Source organism: Pelophylax lessonae, assembly GCF_965119305.1.
Source record: "Pelophylax lessonae genome assembly, chromosome: 2".
Classification (NCBI taxonomy): Eukaryota; Metazoa; Chordata; class Amphibia; order Anura; family Ranidae; genus Pelophylax; species Pelophylax lessonae.
The window spans coordinates 728085388-728111577 of NC_138769.1; the positions used below are offsets into that span (position 1 = coordinate 728085388).

A 26190-nucleotide genomic window follows, 5' to 3' on the forward strand; every position below is an offset into this window, starting at 1 on the left:
TCTGTCATAAAGGGAAATTTCTTGGTGACACACAATAAAAGTTCCAAAGGGGCTTTTAGAAGATATTATTGGCTTTGTGGTCAGCTGTCCAGACAGAGTTGATATTCTGAGAGATAGGGAATTTCCACTGTTTCGTTCATCTGATATATTCTTAGCCTTTGCAAGCTCAGTGACACATGTAAAGAAATCAAAGTAAAATGAGATTAACTCGAAAGACATTTTGTTTAAGATAACCATTCTAAATGCCAGTCAAGGCATCCTGTAAAGGCCAATAAGGTATCCAGAAAATGCGAGATAGGTATGCCACGACAGTAGCAAATCTAAGATATACACTGTGTAGTGTATTATGATGTTCAGCGATTTGTTGAGATGCTTTGGTCTAGATAATACCTCTAAAATGCTTATTCCAGATCATGTTGTGACGGGAGAATTTTGGTTTGAGGTAGATGTCCAGTTGACAAGTCTTAAACATACATGGTCCAACATTATGTGCAGGGAGAATTTTAACTGCTTGTCCCCCAGGCCACAGTATATTTACTGTTGCAGGGTGACATGGGCAGGCATGATCATGTACATGTACATCATCTTGACTCTCCTGGGTTAGGGGCACCTAGCGCGCCGGGCCGCTTCCGCTACCGCTGTGTCCAGTGGGGATTGGGGATCCCAGTACCTGGTCACTTTGAGTAGCTGGGCGATCATGTGATTGTTATGCGATCACATGATCACATCATCAACAAAGCTGTTATGAATTAATTTCATTTATAACAGCTGTGATTCTTATAGTGATGATGTGATTGGCCCACAGCTATCACATAGTACATGGGCAATTCACAGCACCCTGTACCATGTGATAGCAGTTGGCCAATCACAGAACACATTAGTAAATCACAGCTGTGAAAAATGTAACCCATTTATGAGAGTTCAAAACATTGCTGTTACAGTGATCATCACTGTAGCAGCAATCAAAGTGTAAAAAAAAAAAAAATCCCTGATACCCGCCCAAAGTAGTTCAGTGTCACTATAGTGACTCTGAACTGCTCTGATGAAAATATGTAGAAAAAAAATTGTAAAAAAAAAAGAAATGTTTAAAAAAATGAATATAAATGATTTTATATATTTATTTAACATACTTTCACCAGTCAGTATCCCTAATCACCATCACACTAGTCATATGATGACATTGTACTGCACTGGTAACAGTATGTAAAAAAGATTGTAAGCAAAAAATATTATTTAATTTTTTGTGTTTCCCCAAGAAAATGTGACAAAAAATTATGACTTCTAAAAACTTGCCAACCCTCTTACTAAATGCCTCAGATGGGGGAGTAGTCTGACGGGGGACGTAAGGGTAATTTGGTGGGTACTTGTACCAGTGGCAGAACTACCAGGGTCGCACTTGCTCTCAGGTCCTGGCATTCTGCCACTGTGAGGGGGGGCCCAAGACAGCAGGAACATGTGAAAAGCACACCATGGAACGGCTGTTTAGCGGGAATCGGCAGTGGGACCTCAGTGTGCATGTGGGGGACTTTTAATGCAGCCAGAGGTGCCTCACAAGGAGACGGTAAGCTACAATATTTCAGTGCCTTTTTGCTTGCTATCTGCTACACTTGAGCAAGAATTAGGCAATACTGAACTGTTTTGGATGAGCTTTGAGCTTCAATCAGCCTACTCATGTAAACCAAAGCATGATGAAGAGGGAGTGCAACAACCCATGCCTATTGTTGGTATGATCTTCCAAGACATGAAGCTTGAATATATGTGGCGCCTCCCCTCCTCCATTAGTGGAAAATGCCAATCCACCTGGACAAGCCTTGTAAATGAATTACCTTACCAGATCCTGGTGCCAAAGAGTGACTGTTGTCCCAAACTGTGGTGCTTATGATAAGGGAACCTTGGAGCCCAGCGATATATCCCGCATGCCTCATTGCTGCTTCACTTTAGCTATACCTTCTATCACACAATTTTGAATGAATGTTCCTCAACTTTTTCAGGCCCAACTTTTCAGGCCTGCAAGCTGTAGATTACAATCAATTTTCTACTTTAATTTGCAATGCCTTTCTATTATCCAGTATATTTTGATTTATAAGAGCAGTCATTAAAATGTATCAGGATATAATAAATATTGAGATATCAGGTTATTTATAGAAAAATAAGAAAATTCCTGGACAGCGGGGGATTTTAGACGTCCATCTTTAACACTTAATACAAGCGATTGCTCATGTGACATCTGGTAAGAGTCCATTTACATTTCTTGCACTGGGTGAAGGATTTTGGTCTGAAGATTCCTTGCTGTATCCCATGGGTTCATGACATCTTTCATGCATGCTCAAACTGTCAGTTGGTAAGGGTACCTCTTCCTTCTTCATATTTTGGTGATATGAGAGATCTGTGTATTCAGCATCTGGGCCTTGGTTTATGAGAACTTCAACACTAAGAATATTTATCTGCACCAGTTTTTGGGACTTTATTTGGGAGTCTTGCATTTGCCACTCTCCCTTTTTCACAAGAGACGTTTTATTTATGTCATTGTACATGTCACATCTGGTTATTTATTTGTGTTTATTTTTGTGGATATTTACACATCTTTAGAGTGTACTTTAGTTAGTACACGCTTCATATCAAGCGCACCTTATTCTTTTTCCATTTCACATCACTCCACCCAGGTTGGAGTTTCGGTAGCAGCTGATAACCCCATCGTTTTTGTTTGCGCACCTTTTTCACAATTTAATTTGGTAGTGTGCTACAAATTTTCTGTCCGGACGTTGTTTTTAAGATTGACAACTTGTCACTTTTAAGGTGAAGGGTGGAGGTATTATATGTGGTTATATATATATATATATTGTGACAGGAAGTCAGGTAAATCTGGGAATGTAGTCACTGAGAGGAGACACATTCCCACCTGCTTAGAAAGTCCATTAATTAATTTAGGGTGTTGGCTACAGAGCTAGCCAGCAGGAAGTTGAAAGGCCTTCACCTGTTCAGAATGAGGGAGTTAAGGCTCTATAATTTGTTCAGAGAAAGTCCTATTGTTTGCTGCCTCCAGAAGCTGTGTCCTGAAGCCATGTGGGCTGGGAGCAGGAGGACAGTCAGCGTGTGCCTCCCGACAGGATGTGTGGGCCTGGGAGAAGACCCCCCGGAGTGATGTGTGCCCGGGACGGTAACCAAGGGTGAATACGTCTCAAAGGTGAGAAGACGAAGTGTTTCTGTGTGAAAGAAACAAAAGGACTGTGTTGCCCTGTGAAACTATTATAAAAGGACTATTGAGTGTCCACTGTAGGACAAGGAAGTCTGCCCGACGGTAGGTTGGAGACAGACACTTAGGCAGGTTCCAGTTGTGAGAAGGTAGCCGCCCACAGAGGCAAGGATTTATTTTCTGTTTTATTTTATTTTGGATGTTTTGCTGCATACAGCCTGGTGAAGAAAACACCCTTTAATAAACCACACTGTTTGTTTGCAAGCACTTGTCGGCTACCTCTCTGGGAAAACGCACCCCCCAAGGGGTCATCCACACCCGCCACCGAGCTAATCCCTCACATATGGTGGAGGATGCTGGCATAAGCAGAGATCCCTGCAATGGAGTGCATATGTTTGATGAACTTTGTCTGGTGCATGAGATTGCACAATCTATGTGTGCAGGAGAGAAGATCCTGACAGAAAAAAAAAAAAAAAAGTGTTTTAAAGAGACAGGGGTCTCAAAATTTTTTGATGAACTTTGTTGTGTCTGGTGCAAGTGACTGCACAAACTGTGTGCGCAGGAAAAGAGATCCTGCAAGAGAGAGAAAAACTACATGTGTTGAAGAGACAGTGGTCTGAAAATTGTTTGCTGGACTGTGAAAAATTTGTTTGTGGAGTTATTGAAGATGGGGCGATCCAAACGCCTGAAAAATGCAAAGATAGATGAAATGAGAGACCGGATTCTATGGATGGAGGGGATGTTACCGTCTGAACCAACCCCATCCATGCCTAAAGAGAGTCTACTAAAGAGGAAGGTTGTTGTCCCTAGCAACACTGATGAAACTGCTATGGAGACGCAGTGTGCTCAGATGAAAAGTAAACCCAAAATGGGGGAGATGCTGAAACAACGGAGCTTTGCAGCTCAACAAAAGGCTCATCAAGAGAGCATGGCAGGCTGGAAACAGAGACGCCAGCAGCCAATGGAGGCCATCGGTTTGGAGGAAACCGAGTATGTGTGCAGGGCTGAGTTGGATGCCTTGCAACGGAAAATGGAAGAAAAGGAACAAGCCTTGGAATTGCTTAAAATGGAGCATAGAAACTTGCAGGAAATGAATGAACTACTCAAGTCTCATGTGTCACAGTGGGAAGAATCCACTGCTCTTCTTTTGGTCGAGTTGCAAAAACGCAGAGAGACTATAATGGAGAAAGATACCATCCTCATGGAAAAGGAAAGTGAAATTCAGACTTTGCAGAAGCAAAGTATGGCTGATATGTTGGAGTTGAGTAATCAGCTGGAAAAAAGTCTTCAGTGTTTGGGAGTTACAAAAATAGACCTGCAGGAGTCGCAGGAACAGAATGTCGCTCTGAAAACGACATTGTCTCTCAGCGACAATGAGAAAAGTGAAAGAGAGGCTAAATTACTGAGTACTGTGTATGAGCTCACCACTTTGAGCAATGTGGTAGATGAATTACGTGCAGACTGTGAAAGTTGGAAAGGTGAAGCCCAACGTTTCCAGCAGCAGTTAAAGGAGAAAGAAGCCTGTGTGGCAGAATTACAGTCTCATTCCCAGAAGCTAGCCAATGAGGTGAAAGCTCTTATGCAGGGAAAAGGAGATTGTGAACATAAGAGGGAAAAAGTAGAGGCACGGCTTCTGGAATCGCAAGTCAAGGTGTCAGAAGGTGACCGATTGTGTGCTAAGCTGTCAGAGAAGGCAAACCGACTGCAGGTTGAGTTGGACAATGTTACAAATCAGCTTTCTCAAGCAGACAGCAAATCTAGAGAAATTGCGGAAGATTTTTCTATCTTGGAATCGCAGCTGCAAGACACGCAGGAACTCTTACAGGAAGAGAGGTGTCAAAGGCTGAGTTTTAGCACAAAGCTCAAACAAATGGAAGATGAGAAAAATGGCTTCCTGGAACAATTAAAAGAGGAGGCGGAAGCAAAGAAAAACCTATCAGAGCAAGTCGCAACATTGCAAGCTCAGATAGCGGATATGAAAAAACGCATGGAAGAAAGCGTTGGTTCATTACAGTGTGTTGAAGATGTGAAAAAGAAGTTTGATCAGATGCTTGGTGAAGAGAAGACTGTGTCTGCAAAATATGCAGAAGAACGCGACCGCGCAGAAGCGGAGGCGCGTGATAACGAGAGCAAAGCCCTGTTCTTGGCTCGCTCCTTGGAGGAAGCTCTAGAGTGTAAAGTTGAACTAGAAAGAGTTAACCAACAGCTGTGTACAGAAATGGAAGATTTGGTCCGCTCCAAGGATGATGTTGTGAAAAGCGTTCAGGAGCTAGAAAAGTCTAAGCGAGTCTTAGAACAGCAAGTAGAAGAGATGAAGATTCCGTTGCAGGAACTGGAAGAGGAATTACAGGCAACAGAGGATCTGTCCCAAAGAGGGGATAGTGTGCCTGATGCAGTTTTTAAAAGGATCAGTGTTTTGGGGTCTGTCCTGAGTGAGCCTCAGAAATGTGATGACATGTGGCTTGAATCACCCCTGTGGAATAAACCGTTCCTTCAAAAACTTCAGCAAACAAAGGAGCTGTGTAAGAAATGTGATGTTTTCTCAGTTCAGGCTGAAAACCTAGTGGAGAAAACTAAAGCGGAGAAAACTAAAGCAAGTGATATAAATCTGGGAGAAAAAAGCAAACGCCACCTAGTGGAGAAAACTAAGGCTGTTGATGAAAACGTGAAGCAAATTAAGTTCAAGTGCCTTTCAGGGAATATTTCCAAAATGGAACTGGTGAAAGACAGGTGGCAGAAATTTGATCGTGATCTTGAGATACATTCCATGTGGAATTCAGATAGAGAAAAGGAACTAGGTGACCTTGAGCGGTCAAATAGTTCAGCAGAAAGTGCATTGAAGAAACCTGTAAAAGAATGTGTTGCAGTTCCATGCTTCTTCACTGATGCAGAGAGGAGGTCTATAATGGATACCACCCAGATCGCTGGGTTCAACTGTGTTGTTGCCTTTAACCCCTATGTTGGTGGAAGGAAAGTTGATGATGTTCTGGTTGGCTACTTCTGTGAAGAGTTTGGCAAGAAATATAAACTGAATATCAAATCAAATAGTAGGCCTTTACTGCGACTCGCTCAGGAGGGCGAAAAGTTTAAGAAGTTGATGAGTGCAAATGCTTCAGATCTGCCTATGAATATGAAATGTTTGAATGATATTGATATCTCTGGGAAAAGGAACAGGGGTCACTTTGAAGAAATGTGTGACAGCCTGTTGTCTCAATTGGAAAATCCTCTGCACAGCATCTTAGAGCAAGCAAAGCTCAAGAAGGAAGATCATTCCCTTTTACAACAAAAAGTCAATGATTGTGTACAGCTGTATGGAGAGGCAACTCAAGTCACAGAGGGATGTCAAGAGTCCCTACTTGGAACAAAGCTTAGTGAAGCAAAGGTTCTCAAAGTTTTGTGGAAAACATTTATGGATTGCAGAGAGAGGCGTCTTAAGAATGTTGAAGACCTTAAGACTAGCCCAATTGAGTTGCCTATGGATCACGGTCCTCCATGGTGGATTGGACAGACGGTTATGAGGGACAAGCTGTCTGACATTTATGAGAAAGCTGTCAATGAAGATGACAGAAACGAGAAGGAGCAAAATGATGCCAAAAATGCAGTTGAAGAATGTGTATATGAGATGAGAGACAAACTGTGTGGCATTTATGAGAAATCCGTCAATGAAGATGACAAAACAGTTTCATCCGGAAGCTTGAGGATAATAGGAGGCTTATCAGTGAGTCAGCAGTGCCTGACACATGCGTGCCTGGAAATATGTGTCCCAACCCTAGGGTTGAAACAAGAGGGGGGGGTATGTGACAGGAAGTCAGGTAAATCTGGGAATGTAGTCACTGAGAGGAGACACATTCCCACCTGCTTAGAAAGTCCATTAATTAATTTAGGGTGTTGGCTACAGAGCTAGCCAGCAGGAAGTTGAAAGGCCTTCACCTGTTCAGAATGAGGGAGTTAAGGCTCTATAATTTGTTCAGAGAAAGTCCTATTGTTTGCTGCCTCCAGAAGCTGTGTCCTGAAGCCATGTGGGCTGGGAGCAGGAGGACAGTCAGCGTGTGCCTCCCGACAGGATGTGTGGGCCTGGGAGAAGACCCCCCGGAGTGATGTGTGCCCGGGACGGTAACCAAGGGTGAATACGTCTCAAAGGTGAGAAGACGAAGTGTTTCTGTGTGAAAGAAACAAAAGGACTGTGTTGCCCTGTGAAACTATTATAAAAGGACTATTGAGTGTCCACTGTAGGACAAGGAAGTCTGCCCGACGGTAGGTTGGAGACAGACACTTAGGCAGGTTCCAGTTGTGAGAAGGTAGCCGCCCACAGAGGCAAGGATTTATTTTCTGTTTTATTTTATTTTGGATGTTTTGCTGCATACAGCCTGGTGAAGAAAACACCCTTTAATAAACCACACTGTTTGTTTGCAAGCACTTGTCGGCTACCTCTCTGGGAAAACGCACCCCCCAAGGGGTCATCCACACCCGCCACCGAGCTAATCCCTCACAATATATATATATATATATAATATTGCCATTTGTCATAGTTTTGTAACTTTTTTAATTTTTGTATTATGAATTAATTATGAGAGTATAGAGTCACACTAATTTGGATCTTAGAGAGTACCTACTTTCTCCAACAGTTCTATTCTTGAGTATATTTCTTAACATATGAAAGGGTCTCTAACAATGGGCCCCCAAGACTGGAGTAAAATGCCCTGGTATCAGTGGGAAGGGCTCCGGGACCATAGGGAAGGGCCCCAGTTTTGGAAGGAAGGGAGGAAATTTATCTAAATCATGCTTTTTTTGAAGGGGTCTGGAGGGGAGGGGCCTTATCATTTTTCGCACTAGAGTCCTGAAGGTTCTAGTTATGCTTCTGATTTGTACTGTCCTAGCATATAAAGGATCTCAAGAAATTAAATAGGCAGTCAGTGCATCAGGATTGTTCCATTTTCAAATATATATACGCACACACACACAATTACCAAAAGTATTGGGACACCTACCTTTACAGGCACATGAACTTTGATGGCATCCCAGTCTTATTCTATAGGGTTCAATATTGAGTTGGTCCACCCTTTGCAGCTATAACAGCTTCAACTTTTCTGGGTCAAAGTTGTCCACAAGGTTTAGGAGTGCATCTATGAGAATGTTTGACCATTCTTCCAGAAGCGCACTAATTCATCCCAAAGGTGTTCTGCTAGGTTGAGGTCAGGACTCTGTGCAGGCCAGTCAAGTTTCTCCACCCCAAACTTGCTCATCCATGTCTTTATGGACCTTGCTTTATGCACTAGTCCAAATCATTTGGTGGAGGGGGGATTGTGGTTTGGGGTTGTTTTTCAGGGGCTGGGCTTGGCCCCTTAGTTCCAGTGAAGGGAGCTCTTAAGGCGTCAGCATACCAAGACATTTTGGACAATTTCATGCTCCCAACTTTGTTGAAATAGGTTTGGGGATGGCCCTTTTCTGTTTCAACATGACTGTTCACCAGTGCACAAAACAAGGTCCATAAAGACGTGGACGAGCAAGTTTGGGGTGGAGGAACTTGACTGGCCTGTGTAGAGACCTGACATCAACCCGATAGAACACCTTTGGAATGAATTTGAGCGGAGACTGCGAGTCAGACCTTCACTCCAACATCAGTGCCTGACCTTACAAATGTGCTTCTGGAAGAATGGTCAAACATTCCCATAGACACACTCCTAAACCATTGTAAACAGCCTTCCGAGAATAGTTGAAGCTGTTATAGCTGCAAAGGCTGGGCCAACTCAATATTAAACCCTACGGATTAAGACTGGCATGCCATTAAATTGCATGTGTGTGTGAAACAGCGGGTGTCCCAATACATTTGGTAATATAGTGTATACACTATATATATATATATATTTGTAGACGCTATAACTTTCACACAAACCAATTACTATACACTTGTTGGGATTCTTTTTTTTACCAAAGACATGTAGCAGAATACATTTTGGTCTAAATTTATGAAGAAAATTGATTTTATTGGATAGTTTTACAACAGAAAGTAGAAAAAATTATTTTTTTATAATTTTTAGTCATTTTTTCGTTTACATAGCAAACAATATAAAACCCAGTGGTGATCAAATGCCACCAAAAAAAGCTTTGTTTGTGTGAAGAAAAAAATATATATAAATTTATTTTGGGTACAGTGTTACATGACTGAGCAATTGACAGTTAAAGTAACAAATAATGACCTGGTCATGAAGGGGGTAAAATCTTCCAGAGGTCAAGTGGTAAATAGGCAGGAACGTTTTGGCCTGAGATTACAGGAGACATAAAAAAGAAACACATTCAAAATTCTACTCAGTAGAATAAACTTGTTCAGTGATAATAAGCATGGCCTAAGTACCTACAACTCTTCTTAATATCACAAAACATGAACAGGGCTATTAAATAAGCTATGAAAAGCATTGCATGAAGAGTTTCTTCAGAGCCTGTTTCACATCTTGGTTCCTTAGGCTGTATATAAAAGGATTCAGCATAGGTGTAATGATGGTGTAAGCCATGCTAACAATGCGATCATACTGGGAAGAGTAGTCTGATGGGGGACGGAAGTAAATGAAAATGTCGGTACCATAGAACAGACAAATGACCATGAGATGAGAAGAGCAGGAGGAAAAGGCTTTGCTTCGGCTGCTCCTTGTCTCCATTTTCATTATAGCCCATCCAATGAGCACATAGGAGGTGAGTATGAAAAGGAACGGAATAATGACAACCATAGAACCTTCAGTGAATATTAGGAGCTCAGCTAGTGAAGTACTGGAGCAGGACAGCTTGATGAGGGGTGTCACGTCACAGAAGAAGTGGTGGATCAGTCTGTTCTCACAGTACGTTAAATGTGACAAAATATAAGTGTGCAATAATGAATGTAGAGAAGCTGCCACCCAGCTGGTACCAACCAGAACGACCATAACCGTATCATTCATTAACGATATGTAGTTTAAGGGAATACAAATAGCCAAAAATCGATCAAATGCCATGACTGACAGAAGAAAAATCTCAGTGGTGCCCAGAAACACGAAGAAGTACATCTGCAGAAAACAGCCATGGAAGGAGATGGAAGTTTCTCCATGAAGAATGCTGGAGAGAAGCTTGGGAACCGTCACCGTAGAAAAAGTGATGTCCACTACTGACAAGTTCCCTAAGAAAAAGTACATTGGTGTGTGCAACTTCTGAGAAAGTTTAATAGAACTTAGTAAAAGAAAGTTAGCAGCCCAAGTAAGTGTGTATATTGCTAGAATGGCGGAGAAGAGAACAGTATGGTTGTAGTGAAAGTCTGAGAAGCCAAGAAGAATAAAACTGGAGGTTAGATTTACTTTTTCCATTGAAACTTATCTAGGAGTCAGCAAGGCCAAGTGAATGAATAATAGAGACCACCAAACAATTTTCACCTTTACTGCAGGACACCCAGTTTCCATGTGTTTACAGATAGGCAGCCTTCCCTATTGTGCTATTGCTCACAGTGATTAACAGAAACCCAAAGTATCTTCAATATACTATAATGTAATATCTATCCATGTGATGTCCAAGCTTCACAGGATTGCCAAGTTGTCCAACTTAACACCGTAGCTGTGTTGAATAGTAGTGAATTCCTTATCTGGCTTTGGGAATCTAACAGATCCAAATCTAATGGATCTAAATAAATTTAACCTAGAAGGCAAAACAAATGTGTAAATAACCAGAACCAGAATGGTGGGGAACAGAACAGTGAAGATCAAAGAACCCGAGAAGAACAAAGTTAGAGTTTAGATTAACGCTTTCCTATGAGCTACAATTTAATGTATTTGTTCATTTATATACAATTTTCTGATGATGGGACACTAGGAACAGTATTTAAAATAACTGTTAACATTTTAAAACAACAGAGAAGCAGTTTCTTTAGAAGACTGTACCACATTTTTACTGCATATAGTTACATAGTTACATAGTTAGTGAGGTTGAAAAAAGACACCAGTCCATCCAGTTCAACCTATGATGTGTATGTGTGTTTGCTGTTAACCGTACATTGTATACCCCTGTATGTTGTACATTGTATACCCCTGTATGTTGTACATTGTATACCCCTGTATGTTGTACATTGTATACCCCTGTATGTTGTACATTGTATACCCCTGTATGTGGTACATTGTATATCCCTCTATGTTGTGGTCTTTAAGGTGCCCATCTAATCGTTTTTTGAACCTATCGATGCTCCCTGCTGCTACGACGGTTTGCGGAAGAGAATTCCACATCCTTACTGCTCTTACAGTGAAGAACCCCCTGCGTATTTTAACCGGTTGCCGACCGCCGCACGACTATATACTGCGGCGGTCAGCCCCGGCCAGGCAGAGTGACGTATCGGTACGTCACTCGCCTGTCACTGACTTGCGAGCCTATCGCGGGCGGGGGGGCGCCCGCCGAGGCGCGCGCCCGCCGCGGCTCGTTCACAGACAAGTCAGTGCGTGTGACCGGCGGACTCAATGTCCGACAGTCACACTGCGATCGCTCCTGTGAAGGGAGAAAGACAGAGCGGCTTATGTAAACAAGCTGCCTGTCAGTTCTCCCTGTGTAAAAGTGAAGATCTGTCCGTTCTACTATGTAGAACGTTGATCTTTGCTTTTGCACCAATAGGAATGTCCCTACACAGTTAGAATCACGCCCCTAGGACACACTTAACCCCTCCCTGTCCAATAAAGTTAACCCCTTCCCTGCCAGTGTCATTTTTGCAGTAACAGTGCATATGTATAGCACTGATTACTGCAGTAATGTCACTGGTACCCCCAAAAGTGTCAAAAATGTCAGTCAAGGGTCCGATCTGTCCGCCGCAATGTCGCAGTACCGAAAAAAAAAATCGCAGATCGCCGCCATTACGCGTTAAAAAAAAAACACCAAAAATGACAGAAATCTTTCCCTTTGTTAGTAAACGCGATAACTTTTGCGCAAACCAATCAAAATACGCTTTTTGCAATTTTTTTTACCAAACATAGGTAGCATAAAACAAATTGGCCGAAAAATGTTAAAAAATTTTGATTTTTACTTTTTTTTTTGGGGAATTTCATATAAAAAAATGTGAAAAATATTGTTATTTTTGCAAAATTTACGCTCTTTTTTTGTTTATAGCGCGTGATCAAAAAATCGCACAGGTGATCAAATACCACCAAAAGAAAGCTCTGTTTGTGGGAAAAAAAGGACGTCAAATTCGTTTAGGTACAGCGTCGCACGACCGTGCAATTGTCCGTTAAAGTGACGCAGTAAAAAATCGCAAAAAAAAACCCTGGTCCTTTAGCAGCCAAATCCTCCGGGGCTTAAGTGGTTAAGGTTAAACCGCCTTTCCTCTAGTTTTAGTGAGTGGCCACGTGTCTTATTGTATTCCCTTTCTCTGAATAGTTTGTTCCTTATGCTAGGGTTGCTAGTACAATATTTGTACATTGATATCATATCCCCCCTCAATCGTCTCTTCTCCAGAGAGAATAAGTTCAGTGCTTGTAGTCTTTCCTCATAGCCGATGCCCTCTATTCCCCTAATTATTTTTGTTGCCCTTCTCTGGACTCTCTCCAGTTCCAGCATATCCTTCCTGAGGACCAGTGCCCAGAACTGGACAGCATACTCCAGATGTGGCCGGACCAGAGTCTTGTAGAGTGGAAGAATAATCTCTTTATTTCTGGAGTGAATCCCCTTTTTTATGCATGCCAGTATTCTTTTGGCTTTGCTTGCAGCGGCTTGGCATTGCATGCAACTGTCAAGCCTGTTGTCTACCAGTACCCCCAGGTCCTTTTCCATCCTAGACTCACCCAGAGGTTCCCCCCCCCCCTAGTGCAGGTTTCCAGCTACAAGGTGAGCAAGTGGGCTTGGGCTACCAAAACTGGAGAGTGCAAAATCTTGTGCAGCTCTACAGAGAAACCAATCAGCTTTCAGGTTTTATTGTCAAAGCTTAGTTGAACAAGCTGAAGTTAGAAGCTGATTGTCTAACATGCACAGCTGCACCAGATTTTGAACTCTCCAGTTTTATTAAATCAACCCCTTTGTGTATTTTGCAATAACCGTATGGTCTTTAAAATAAATTGTCAAGTATTCTATATCCATAGACCCCCCCCCCCCCTCCAATTTTCTTCAAATTCAGTGCCGTGTATTAGAGACTCTAGCTCAGAGGTCTCCAAACTTTCTAAATATAGGGCCAGTTTACTGTCCTTTAGACCTTAGGGGGTTGGACTGTGACAAGTGAGAATAGAAAATGCCCCATGTCAGTGAGAGTAAACAATGTCTCAGGCTTGGTGGTGAGTGATAGTAAAAAAAATGTTCATAGTACTAGTGGTCAGTAGGAAGAATAGTGCTCCTATATTGGTGTTGTTGGTACTAGTGGAAGGGGTAATGTTCCATTATTGGTGTCAGTGGGAGGACTAGTAGCCAATTGTTGGTGCCAGTGGACAGGGACGCTGATAGGGGGGGACCACCAGTCCTCCTGTAGGGGGCCCAGGCACACAGGGGGGCCCCAACAGCATGGGGAATCAGTGCGAGTGGCCAAGGGGCAATTACAGAAGGAAGCCCTGTGGGGTACTCTGCAGCAGCTAAAAGCTAGTTTCTCCCCCTCCTGCCAGCTTTCAGCTGCTGCAGGGAGAGACACAGACACAGGGCATCATTCCTGTAATTGCTTCTCCGACACCCATACCCCTTCCCTGTTCTGCCCCCCTTTCACTGTGCCGTTATTCATACATATTCAGGGGGGCCCTGCCAGGTAGGCTGTATGGTGCCCCGTGATTTCTAACAGCAGCCCTGCCAGTGGAAACAATAGTGCCCTATCATTGGTGTCAGTAGAAAGACTAGTACCCCATCATTGGTGTCAGTGGAAAGACTAGTGCCACATCATTGGTGTCAGTGGAAAGACTAGTGCCACATCATTGGTGTCAGTGGAAAGACTAGTGCCCCATCATTGGTGTCAGTAGAAACAATAGTGCCCCACTGTTAATTTCAGTGGGAGTTATTTTGCCCCACAGTAGAAGGAATGGTGCCTTATCATTGGTATCAGTGGGAAGAAGGACAGTGCCTTAAGGGCCGGATAAAGGAAAAGAAAGTGCCCCGAGGCGCAGTTTAAAGAACACTGCTCTAAATGGTCAAACTTTGTTATTTTGTTAAATTGTCTTACTCAATTTAAAACAGAACTTCTCAAAGGATTTGTGTTTCTGTCTAGTTAGTCTCACATCCCGCTAGACCAGCCAACAAAGCTGATAATCTCACTTTCTTCTATTACAGCCAAGCAATGGACACCTCCAGGCCTACAGACCACGAGTGGACAATGAGGCAGCAGCAGACTGATAAGGTCATTGTTCTGTTCTCTACTTATGGGACCAACTACCTCACACCTGAGACCTTGCAACACCAACGAGTCACATGACACCGGGGAGGAAAAATGGCCAACTGGGCCCAAATTGGACATTTTCATGTAGGGGTGTACTCACTTTTGTTGCCAGCGGTTTAGACATTAATGGCTGTGTGTTGAGTTAATTTGAGGGGACAGCAAATTTACACTGTTAGACTCCGTTCACACTATGTCGGATCCGACTTCGGGGCGACCTGTCTATGCAAGTCACTCCAGGTCGCTCCGAAGTAGTACAGGAACCTTTTTCTAAGTCAGAGCAACTTGTGTTGCTCCTATTAGAACCGTTCCTGTACTACACTATGGGATGCGACGAACCGCGACTTGTGAGGCTGACCAAGTCGAGGTCCAAGTCGGATCAGTGTGAATGGGCTGTCATACAAGCTGTACAGTCAATACTTTACATTGTAGCAAAGTATCATTTCTTTAGTGTTGTCACATGAAAAGGTATAATAAAATATTTACAAAAATGTGATGGGTGTACTTACTTTTGTGAGATACTGTATGTGCATGCAGCAGAGTCTGATTGGTTCAGAGTGTTGCTCCTACCCACTTCTGCCAGTCCGGGTGCTGCTGGAGTTAAAGCCAGCCATACATTATACCTTTTTTTTTGCTGCACAATTTTCTTTTAGATTTACCCAAACCATATAATATGAGGTCAAACCTAAACACTTTCCATATATATGCAATCGGGCAGGCCCTTGCACTACATAGTTGAAGGTAAATCTAAAGGAAATTGAACAAGAAAATTGTATAATTGTATGGCCAGCTATGAACTGCAATAAATGTTTTTTGTTACATTTGTCATAGTTTTTGTTTTTAATTCCAGCACCTTATAGAGTTCTTAAATTTCAATTTCAAAGTGCCTAGTTTAACTTTTTGTTCCGAAAAGCCCTTTATCATTACATATTGCTTTTTCTGTATTATTGTGCATTTTTTTTTTTATCTTTTTTTTATTAGCATTTTTAATCTATGATTTGTTGCCCATAAAAATGAGTATGTTTTATAAATATGTTTTTAACAATATCTCCCCTAATCTATGAGCAGCCTTCAACACAAGGAAAGGTAGGCTTTGGATAAGGCATGAAGGTTTTGTTGTTCGAGCATGAACTATTTTTTACATTCTTAGAGAAGACAATTACACAATCACTGATTATAACAAGCATTGCACTTTCTAACAGACCCAGCTAAACATCACTATTTACTATATTGTCAAAAGTATTGGGACACCTGCCTTTACACGCACATGAATGTTAATGGCATCCCAGTCTTAGTCCTTAGGGTTCAATATTGAGTTGGCCCACCCTTTGCAGCTATACCAGCTTCAACTATTCTGGTTAAAGGCTGTCCACAAGGTTTAGGAGTGTGTCTATGGGAATGTTTGACCATTCTTCTAGAAGCGCATTTGTGAGGTCAGGCACTGATGTTGGAGAGAAGGTCTGGCTTCTCTCCAACATGAGTGTTGAGGTCAGATCTCTGTGCAGGCCAGTCAAGTTCCTCCACCCCAAACTCGCTCATCCATGGACCTTGTTTTGTGCACTGCTGTGCAGTCATGTTGAAACAGAAGAGAAGGCCTGGCTCGCAGTATGCTCTAATTCATCCCAAAGATGTTCTATCCGGTTGAGGTCAGGCCATTTAAGTTCCTCCACCCCTCCATCCCAAAGTTGCTCATCCATGTCTTTATGGACCTTGCTTTGTGCACTGGTGTACAGTCATGTTGGAACAGGAAGAGACCACCCCCAAACTGTTCCCACAAAGTTGTGAGCATTAAATTGTCCAAAATGTCTTGGTGTGCTGATGCCTTAAGAGTTCCTTTCACTGGAACTAAGGGGCCAAGTCCAACCCCTGAAAAACAACCCCACGCCATAATCCCCCCTCCACCAAGTGATTTGGACTTGGATGAGCAAGGCCGGGGTGGAGGAACTTGACTGGCCTGCACAGAGTCCTGACCTCAACCCAATAAACACCTTTGGGAAGAATTCGAGCGCAGATTGAGAGCCAGACCTTCTCGTCGACATTAGTGCCTGACCTCACAAATGCGCTTCTGGAAGAATGGTCAAACATTCCCATAAAACACACTCCTAAACCTTGTGGACAGCCTTCCCAGAAGTGTTGAAGCTGCTTTAGCTGCAAAGGGTGGGCCAACCCAATATTGAACCCTATGGACTAAGACTGGGATGCAATTAATGTTCATGTGCGTGTAAAGATAGGATTCCCAATACTTTTGACAATATAGTGTATCCTTGACTTCCATAAATATATGTTTGCCATAAAATTACCAAAAACTTTTTTTATTTTTTATATAGTGTATCCTGGACTTCCATAAATATATGTTAACCATAAAATTACCAATTTTTTTTTTTATACATTTTTCACCCCTTTGACATAGCTGTGGTGTCGTTCCGCTAGCCAATTTGCTCTTTTAGCATATGTAGTGTTGTAAGGAACTGAGCTTCTACCTTCTCATTGGTGGCCTCCACCATCCTCCAGTCATGAAATTGTAATTTTTTAAACTCATATTCATACATCATTGCCTTTTTTTTTTTTTTTTTTGAAGAAGAAAATAAATTTATGAGTGATAGGGAGCTCTCCATATATAACGTATGCCTTTCTTTCTTCAGAGAGCTGGGTGTCACCAGGGGATTTTGTATTTCATAATTAAATATATTTTTGGAATTCTCTTGTGTTTTTGCTCCAGTGTTTAACAAGCAGGGATGTTCTAAACACTAATAATAATGCTGATGTAATTATCCCACAGTTTATTTTTTCTTAAGAAAAAAATTAAATTATTTCTAATACGACAATCTATAAAGGATAAATTGATAGAGATTAAAAAGCATACATCTGAAATTATGGAAAAAAAATCAAAATCAGCCAATGATTCTAATTTAAATTTGTGTGTAACATTTATTGGCAAAAGGTCAACAACCCAGTCAGGTTTGTATAGCTGTGTCCTCATTGGGAAGCTTTATAAAAAAATGTCCCATTCAATACCGGGCACTTTCACCCCCTTCCTGCCCAGGCCAATTTTCAGCTTTCAGCGCTCTCACACATTGAATGACAATTACGCAGTCAAACAACACTACATCCAAACTATTTTTTTTTATCATTTTGTTCACACCACTAGAGCTTTCTTTTGTTGGTATTTAATCATCACTTTTTTTTTTCTTTTTGCTAAATAAACAAAAAAAGAATGAAATTTATAAAAAAAAAAAAGAGTTTCTCTTCATTTCTATTATAAAATGTTACAAATAAATAATTGTTCTTCATAAATTTAGCCTAAAATGTATTCTGCTATTTTTTTGGTAAAAATAACCCAAATCAGTGTATATTATTTCGTTTGTAGGAAAGTTATAGAGTCCACAAACTATGGCGTATATAAAGTATCTGAAAATTGATCAGTCCTGATGTACTGACACCCTCATTTCTTGAGGCCCGAAAATGCCAGGACAGTAAACCTACCCCTTCCCCCCACCCCAAATGACCCCTTTTGAAAAGTAGACACTGGTCCAAGGTATTTAGTAAAAGGCATGGCAGGTTTGTGACGTTGTCAATTTTTGTCATATTTTTTTGGAAAATTAAGAAATCAAAAAAAAAATATTTTTCAATTTTTTTTTCTTTTTTCTTTACATACTAGTGCAGCACAGCATCATTATATAACTGGAGTGGTGGTGATCAGGGACACTGACCGATGACAGTACAAAAATATATATATATATATATATATATATATATATATATATATATGTATATATATATATATATATATATATATATATATATATATATATATATATATATATATTATTTTTTAAAAAATATTTTTCTTTTTTATTCCATTTTTTTTCTTTTTTTTTCTTTTTTTTTTTACATACCCTTGGGCTCTTGGATAGGCTTAGAGAATATGTTTCCCTGTTTCCCACCCTTTTGCACTTCAGAGAAACAGCATCTGATGAGGCAGATGTGCATGGGCATGTAATCTGCAGCAAGGTGTATGGGATTCCAGTTAGTCCCGACATCCAGGCAGCTAGACAGGGGTCCAATAACATGCATGTAGGTGGGGAGTGCACGGTGCGGTGGAAGAGCACACTACCAGTGCAGTGAAAGAACTGTATTGAAATAATGTAGAAATAGTTCACAAATAACCTGATAGGAAGGCAGCCAAACTAGGAGTACTCACAGTTCCAATAGCATGTAGAGAGTAGACTATCCACATCTGTAAGGAGGGGAAGAATGCGGCCTGGCTGTCTTTTGCAAAACAGGCAGGTATCCATGGAGGTTGTGAGCCCTATGCTTTCCTCCTCCTCATAAGAAACCTTTACCTGCCTCTAGTGCTGTCCTAACAAGTGAGGCACTTGCCCCTACTCTACCAGCTTGCCAATGTGCACCAAACCTGGGAGTCAGGGCCTTAAAAAGGCTCTGCCTGACCCAAGATGGCTGCCAGATTCACATGGGGTGGCAGCATCCAATTGAATGCTTCCCCCATGACCCAGGAAACCATAGAGAAGCTGTGTTCCTCTTGACTTCCTCACAAACTGTGGTGCCACTGCAGAGAGCTTCACCTGCAGTGGAGAAAGTAGACTGCACCTGTCTACATCCAGCTTGGATGGCCCAGCCATTGTGGGGAGCATTGCTACAATTGTTACTAGAGTACTACACTTCAAGTGGGGTGGCCCTGCATCTGCTGATGCCCACCTGTGGTACCAGCATTGTGACTCCTCCAACTGCTTGCCTTTGGTGCCATTCCAGATAGCAATCCTGCTGCTTGCCTATGTTCCTGAGACTTCACTGTGAGAGATGCTGTTACAGAGCCTAAAGAGACTAATAGACACTGTGCTGCATTGGTCTCCTTATCCACTTCCTGACCGCCCCATAGCAGATTTACTGCTACAGAATCACATATACACAATACACATATATATGTATATATGTATATATATTTATATATATATACAGTATATATATATATATATATATAAAGTTTCAAAATTATTAGTTAGTGTCAAATTGTCTGCTGCAATATATGGCAGTCCCGCTATAAGTCACTGATCGCTGCCATTATTAGTATAAAGATAAATAAATAAATAGATAAATAAAAATTCCAGTATATATCCTATAGTTGTTAGACGCTATAACTTTTGCGCAAACCAATCAATATACGCTTATTGGGATTTTTTTTACCCAAAATATGTAGCAGAATACATATTGGCCTAAATTTATGAAGAAATATGTTTTATTATATTTTTTTTATTGGATATATGTTTGTTTGTTTTTTCAAATAACAATTTTATTAATTATTGTTTTTTTTTTTTTGGAGAACAGAGAATAAAGCGAAAAACATTGCATGAGTACAATGTTCATAGCGGGTATTTAGTGCACAAAGATATAATATAAAAAATTGAGATAACCATCACAGTGGCAACTATCATACATGAGTATGTGTAGTCTTAACAAAACTCAAAGAAAAATATAAGAGGAAAAGTTGAGACTGGTAAAGAAAGAAGAGAAAAGAAAGAAAAGTGCAAGGGCAATGTTATAACTCGCCAAGAAGGAGGGAGAGAAACGGGGGGAGGGGGTTTCAGGGTGGGTCCTGAAGATGCCATAGTTCCCAAACGCGGTTGTGAGTTTCGATGTTGTCCCGTATCCTGGCAGCTAGTTTCTCCATCAATTATACGTCCTTAACCCTGGTATACAGGGCCTCGGGAGGAGGGGGGGGAGGAGCGTTTTCTCCAGTGCAAAGCTATAAGGCAGCGTGCAGCCATAAGAATATGATGCAGCATCTTGTGGGGTTTAGAGAGTTGAAGGGAGATCAGCCCAAGAAGAAAAATTTTGGTGACCATGGGATAGATAACCCAAATAGGTGACCCAGTAACTGTTGCACTGAATGCCAAAAAGGGGTGATCAACAGGCAGGTCCAATATACTGTATACGGAGGAGAGTACCCCTATCCTTGAGGCAGTGCCAGCAGCGATCAGAGCTAGTGGGATAGATAGCGTGGAGCATGTCCGGTGTCAGGTACCAAAAGTAGAGAATTTTATAGGTATATTCCTTATAAAGAGTGTATAGGGAACTCTGCCAGAGACCAGACCGTCTGCCACGTCTGGAGGGGAATCTCCTCACCTAATACCTTCTCTCATCGGAGTATATATGAGTGTCTCAGATGGGACAAGAGTTCAATATCTGGTATATATTGGAGATTAAGCCTTTCCATGCGATGCCCTCCAGGATCAGACACTCGAAAGGTGAGAGAGGTGAAAATTGTAGAGTTGGGGTTAGGGTTTGAGCATAATGGCGAATCTGCAGAAATCCATAGAACATCTGGCGATGCAGGTCAAATTTACTCTGAAGTTCATCGAATGGTAGCAGTTTACGAGACCTAGGGTCCACCAAGTGTCCAAAATGGAATAGATTCCTCGACGCACAGGGGTGGGACATCGGTAAGGTTAGCCTAACTGGCATCTAGGGATTGTAGAGGAAGGAGGTCAGGAGTGAGGATTCAGACCCAAGGTGGTACCGGCGAGCCAGCACATGCCAGACCGACCTAAGTTGGGACATAGCTCCCAACAGTTGGCCTGGGTGCACCCCCGCGTTCGCACTCCATAAACGATTATTAGGGTGTATAGGTGCTAGCCAAAGTTTTTCATTTTCAGTCCATTTATTATGGGAGCGCTGGGGTTGGGTCGCTTGATAGTATTTAACCAAATTAGGGAATGCTAGTTCACCTTCTGTTCGTGAAGCCATGAGCACCAAGCGGGGTATCCTATGCTGTTTATAGTTCCAGACAAATTGCAGGAGATCTGCTTGCAATTTTTTAAGATGTGCAGCGGGAACAGGTATAGGTAACATTTTGGAAAACATACAGCAGTTTGGGGAGAAGAGACCTTTTAATAGAGGCAATCCGCCCCAGTAAGGAGATACAATATTTCTTCCATTGTTGCAAAGTTGATCTAATCTGCTGATATAGAAAGGGGAAATTTTCTTTATTTAGTGTAGTATAGGTCGGGGTAATGTAAACACCAAAATATTTTAGGGCGGTGGTTTTCCAAGAATAAGGGAAGCAGGATGATAAGTGTTTAGTTTCATCTCTAGAAATATTAACAGGGAACAGATGGAATCTCTCCTTAAAGCTTTTGTCTGGGGATCTAATAGACATAAAATATCCTGGCGCAAACTTAAAAACCCCTCGAACTTAGGAGGTGTAGCCCTCCCTGACTTTAACTTGTATTATTTGGCGTCGCAGTTGTCCCAACTATTCCACATAAATAAGACCGATAGGGAGCGGTTCCTGGCCCTGTTGTGCCCCAGGTGGGCCCAACTATCTGGAGACCCACTACTAGTCATACTTCGAGGTGTGCGGGGATCAGAGGAGAACATGTGCTCCTGATTCCTCCTGTATAACTACAGTCGGATCTGGGAGGTGGTTATGGACAAGCTTCAGAGCCATCCACTACATGACCTCACCCCCCTGTGGCACAATCGGGCCCTTCAAGAGTTCCTTTCGATCCCTGACCCTTCGTTGTGGAGTGGGTGGGGTATTTTTCTGCTGCAACACATATCCACAGAAAACGGGCTGAAATCGTTCGAAGCCTTTTCCCTCCCTGACCCTATGCATTACAGGTACCTACAGCTTGGATATGCATACTGATCTCAGTTCATGGATGGACCGCCCTGACTTGAATCTATCCAGAAACTGGAAATTGTTAAATGCACAGAACCCAAACACCTTATCTCCATATTCTACTCGGAGCTCCACACGTCCCCCTCCACCGCGATTGCATATGCACTCAAGTCTCGCTGGGAGCGGGATGTGGGACCTCTAGAGGACGAGGAGTGGGAGGATGCGCTTGAAACGTGCCAACGGGTCTCCCCGAAACTGTTGGACCGACTGACACCCCTTAGACTAGCAAGATACCGAACTGACTCGGAACCTAACTGCCCAATGTGTGGCGGAGTGGAGGCCACTTTTTTCCATCTGCTCTGGAGCTGTCCTCAGTTGCAGGTCCTTTGGCGACAGATTGTCACTTTCCTCCATGACAAAATGGGGTCCCCCCTACAACTTACCCCTAAAGAGTGCCTTCTGGGTATATATCCAGACGCTGACATGGATAAATGTACTACTGGTTTTCTACAAGAATCGTTGTTTACTGTTAGAAAATTGATAGCTAGAAATTGGATGAGGAGCCACCCCCCTACATTTGGGAATTGGCTCAAAGAGATTAATAATATCCTTCCCTTCCACAGACTGCTATACAAACATAGAGGCTCCCCCCACAAGTTCGACAAAATCTGGGATAGATGGGTACAATGTCCTGACACAAACCTGTAGCATTATTTGAGTCTGCTCCTTACTCACAGGGCGGTATTACCCATTGTCCATGCATGTTACTGCACGTTGTTTGGCTGCTTATTCTTTATACTTGTACAGATACTGTTTGCATTACCTTTTTTGCAGTCTTTAAAAAACTTTTTATTTTTGTATTGTACCAAAACTTTAATAAAACTCACTGTTTTTAAAAAAAAAGAAATGTTAACAGGGAGAACCTCTAATTTAGACGCATTTATTTTATAACCCGAGAGAGCTCCATAGCGGTCTAGTTCAGCGTGCAGGTTAGGTAGGGACGTTCTTGGGTGGCGAAGGGTGAGGATAACGTCATCAGCGAATAGCGAAATTTTGAACTCTTTCCCCCTGACCGGCATGCCCCGAATGTCCTGGTTATTGCGGATAGATGCTGCTAAGGGTTCAACACATAGTGCAAACAGTAAAGAAGAGAGTGGACAGCCTTGCTGGGTGCCACTGGTTGTTTGAAATGAGGAAGAGAGAGCAAAAGAAGTCTTCCCCTGAGAGGTAGGATTGCAATAGAGATGTGCGAGAATACGCAAGAATGCTCCATGAAATCCAATATGGCGTAATGTAGCAAACATAAAGGGCCAGCCTAGGCGATCAAAGGCCTTTTCCGCGTCCAAACTAAGTATTAGAAATGCTGTGCCCTCTCGGTTCACCACATCAATTAGATCAGCCGTCACTAAATGGCGGCCCGCGGTCCATTGGCGGCCCGCACGATGCTTTCACCCGGACCGCGAGGCCGCCTCCTGTATTGATTCGATGGTTTGCTGGGACCGCGGGTGTCCCAGCAACCACTGACGTACTGTGTGTGCGCTGCGGCTCCCGGCCAGTGTCCTGTCGGGCCGCGAGTAGGGGCGTGACGTCACACGCGCGCCCCGCCCCCCGCTCCTGACTGCGGCTCCCATTCAGCCAGGCAGCGAGTTGGGGCGTGACATTATGTGCGCGCCCCGCCCCCCTGCTCGCGGCTTCTGGCTCGGCTCCTGGCTCCAGGTATGTGGAGCACAAGGGGAGAATGTAATGTGGTCATAGCTGCACTTAAAGCGGATGGGAGGTTTTAAAAGTCTGCAGATTGATGGGCATATTTTGTAGTGCTCATTAAAGTGCCGGTGTCAGGTACCAAAAGTAGAGAATTTTATAGGTATATTCCTTATAAAGAGTGTATAGGGAACTCTGCCAGAGACCAGACCGTCTGCCACGTCTGGAGGGGAATCTCCTCACCTAATACCTTCTCTCATCGGAGTATATATGAGTGTCTCAGATGGGACAAGAGTTCAATATCTGGTATATATTGGAGATTAAGCCTTTCCATGCGATGCCCTCCAGGATCAGACACTCGAAAGGTGAGAGAGGTGAAAATTGTAGAGTTGGGGTTAGGGTTTGAGCATAATGGCGAATCTGCAGAAATCCATAGAACATCTGGCGATGCAGGTCAAATTTACTCTGAAGTTCATCGAATGGTAGCAGTTTACGAGACCTAGGGTCCACCAAGTGTCCAAAATGGAATAGATTCCTCGACGCACAGGGGTGGGACATCGGTAAGGTTAGCCTAACTGGCATCTAGGGATTGTAGAGGAAGGAGGTCAGGAGTGAGGATTCAGACCCAAGGTGGTACCGGCGAGCCAGCACATGCCAGACCGACCTAAGTTGGGACATAGCTCCCAACAGTTGGCCTGGGTGCACCCCCGCGTTCGCACTCCATAAACGATTATTAGGGTGTATAGGTGCTAGCCAAAGTTTTTCATTTTCAGTCCATTTATTATGGGAGCGCTGGGTGGACCACGAAGTGACCATACATAGTTGGGTCGCTTGATAGTATTTAACCAAATTAGGGAATGCTAGTTCACCTTCTGTTCGTGAAGCCATGAGCACCAAGCGGGGTATCCTATGCTGTTTATAGTTCCAGACAAATTGCAGGAGATCTGCTTGCAATTTTTTAAGATGTGCAGCGGGAACAGGTATAGGTAACATTTTGGAAAACATACAGCAGTTTGGGGAGAAGAGACCTTTTAATAGAGGCAATCCGCCCCAGTAAGGAGATACAATATTTCTTCCATTGTTGCAAAGTTGATCTAATCTGCTGATATAGAAAGGGGAAATTTTCTTTATTTAGTGTAGTATAGGTCGGGGTAATGTAAACACCAAAATATTTTAGGGCGGTGGTTTTCCAAGAATAAGGGAAGCAGGATGATAAGTGTTTAGTTTCATCTCTAGAAATATTAACAGGGAACAGATGGAATCTCTCCTTAAAGCTTTTGTCTGGGGATCTAATAGACATAAAATATCCTGGCGCAAACTTAAAAACCCCTCGAACTTAGGAGGTGTAGCCCTCCCTGACTTTAACTTGTATTATTTGGCGTCGCAGTTGTCCCAACTATTCCACATAAATAAGACCGATAGGGAGCGGTTCCTGGCCCTGTTGTGCCCCAGGTGGGCCCAACTATCTGGAGACCCACTACTAGTCATACTTCGAGGTGTGCGGGGATCAGAGGAGAACATGTGCTCCTGATTCCTCCTGTATAACTACAGTCGGATCTGGGAGGTGGTTATGGACAAGCTTCAGAGCCATCCACTACATGACCTCACCCCCCTGTGGCACAATCGGGCCCTTCAAGAGTTCCTTTCGATCCCTGACCCTTCGTTGTGGAGTGGGTGGGGTATTTTTCTGCTGCAACACATATCCACAGAAAACGGGCTGAAATTGTTCGAAGCCTTTTCCCTCCCTGACCTTACAGGTACCTACAGCTTGGATATGCATACTGATCTCAGTTCATGGATGGACCACCCTGACTTGAATCTATCCCGAAACTGGAAATTGTTAAATGCACAGAACCCAAACACCTTATCTCCATATTCTACTCGGAGCTCCACACGTCCCCCTCCACCGCGATTGCATATGCACTCAAGTCTCGCTGGGAGCGGGATGTGGGACCTCTAGAGGACGAGGAGTGGGAGGATGCGCTTGAAACGTGCCAACGGGTCTCCCCGAAACTGTTGGACCGACTGACACCCCTTAGACTAGCAAGATACCGAACTGACTCGGAACCTAACTGCCCAATGTGTGGCGGAGTGGAGGCCACTTTTTTCCATCTGCTCTGGAGCTGTCCTCAGTTGCAGGTCCTTTGGCGACAGATTGTCACTTTCCTCCATGACAAAATGGGGTCCCCCCTACAACTTACCCCTAAAGAGTGCCTTCTGGGTATATATCCAGACGCTGACATGGATAAATGTACTACTGGTTTTCTACAAGAATCGTTGTTTACTGTTAGAAAATTGATAGCTAGAAATTGGATGAGGAGCCAC

At 42.8% G+C, this 26190-nt stretch overlaps 1 protein-coding gene across 1 annotated transcript; it reads right to left on the reverse strand.

Annotated features, from left to right (window-relative positions):
* Positions 1 to 9594: 9594 nt before the first annotated feature.
* Positions 9595 to 10521, reverse strand: LOC309547558 (olfactory receptor 1f45-like; the record flags this gene model as incomplete). The annotated part of the gene is made up of 1 exon (XM_082247435.1): positions 9595 to 10521. One exon carries the CDS (start codon positions 10519 to 10521, stop codon positions 9595 to 9597), a length of 927 nt encoding a protein of 308 aa, XP_082103561.1.
* Between the last annotated feature and the right edge of the window lie 15669 nt (positions 10522 to 26190).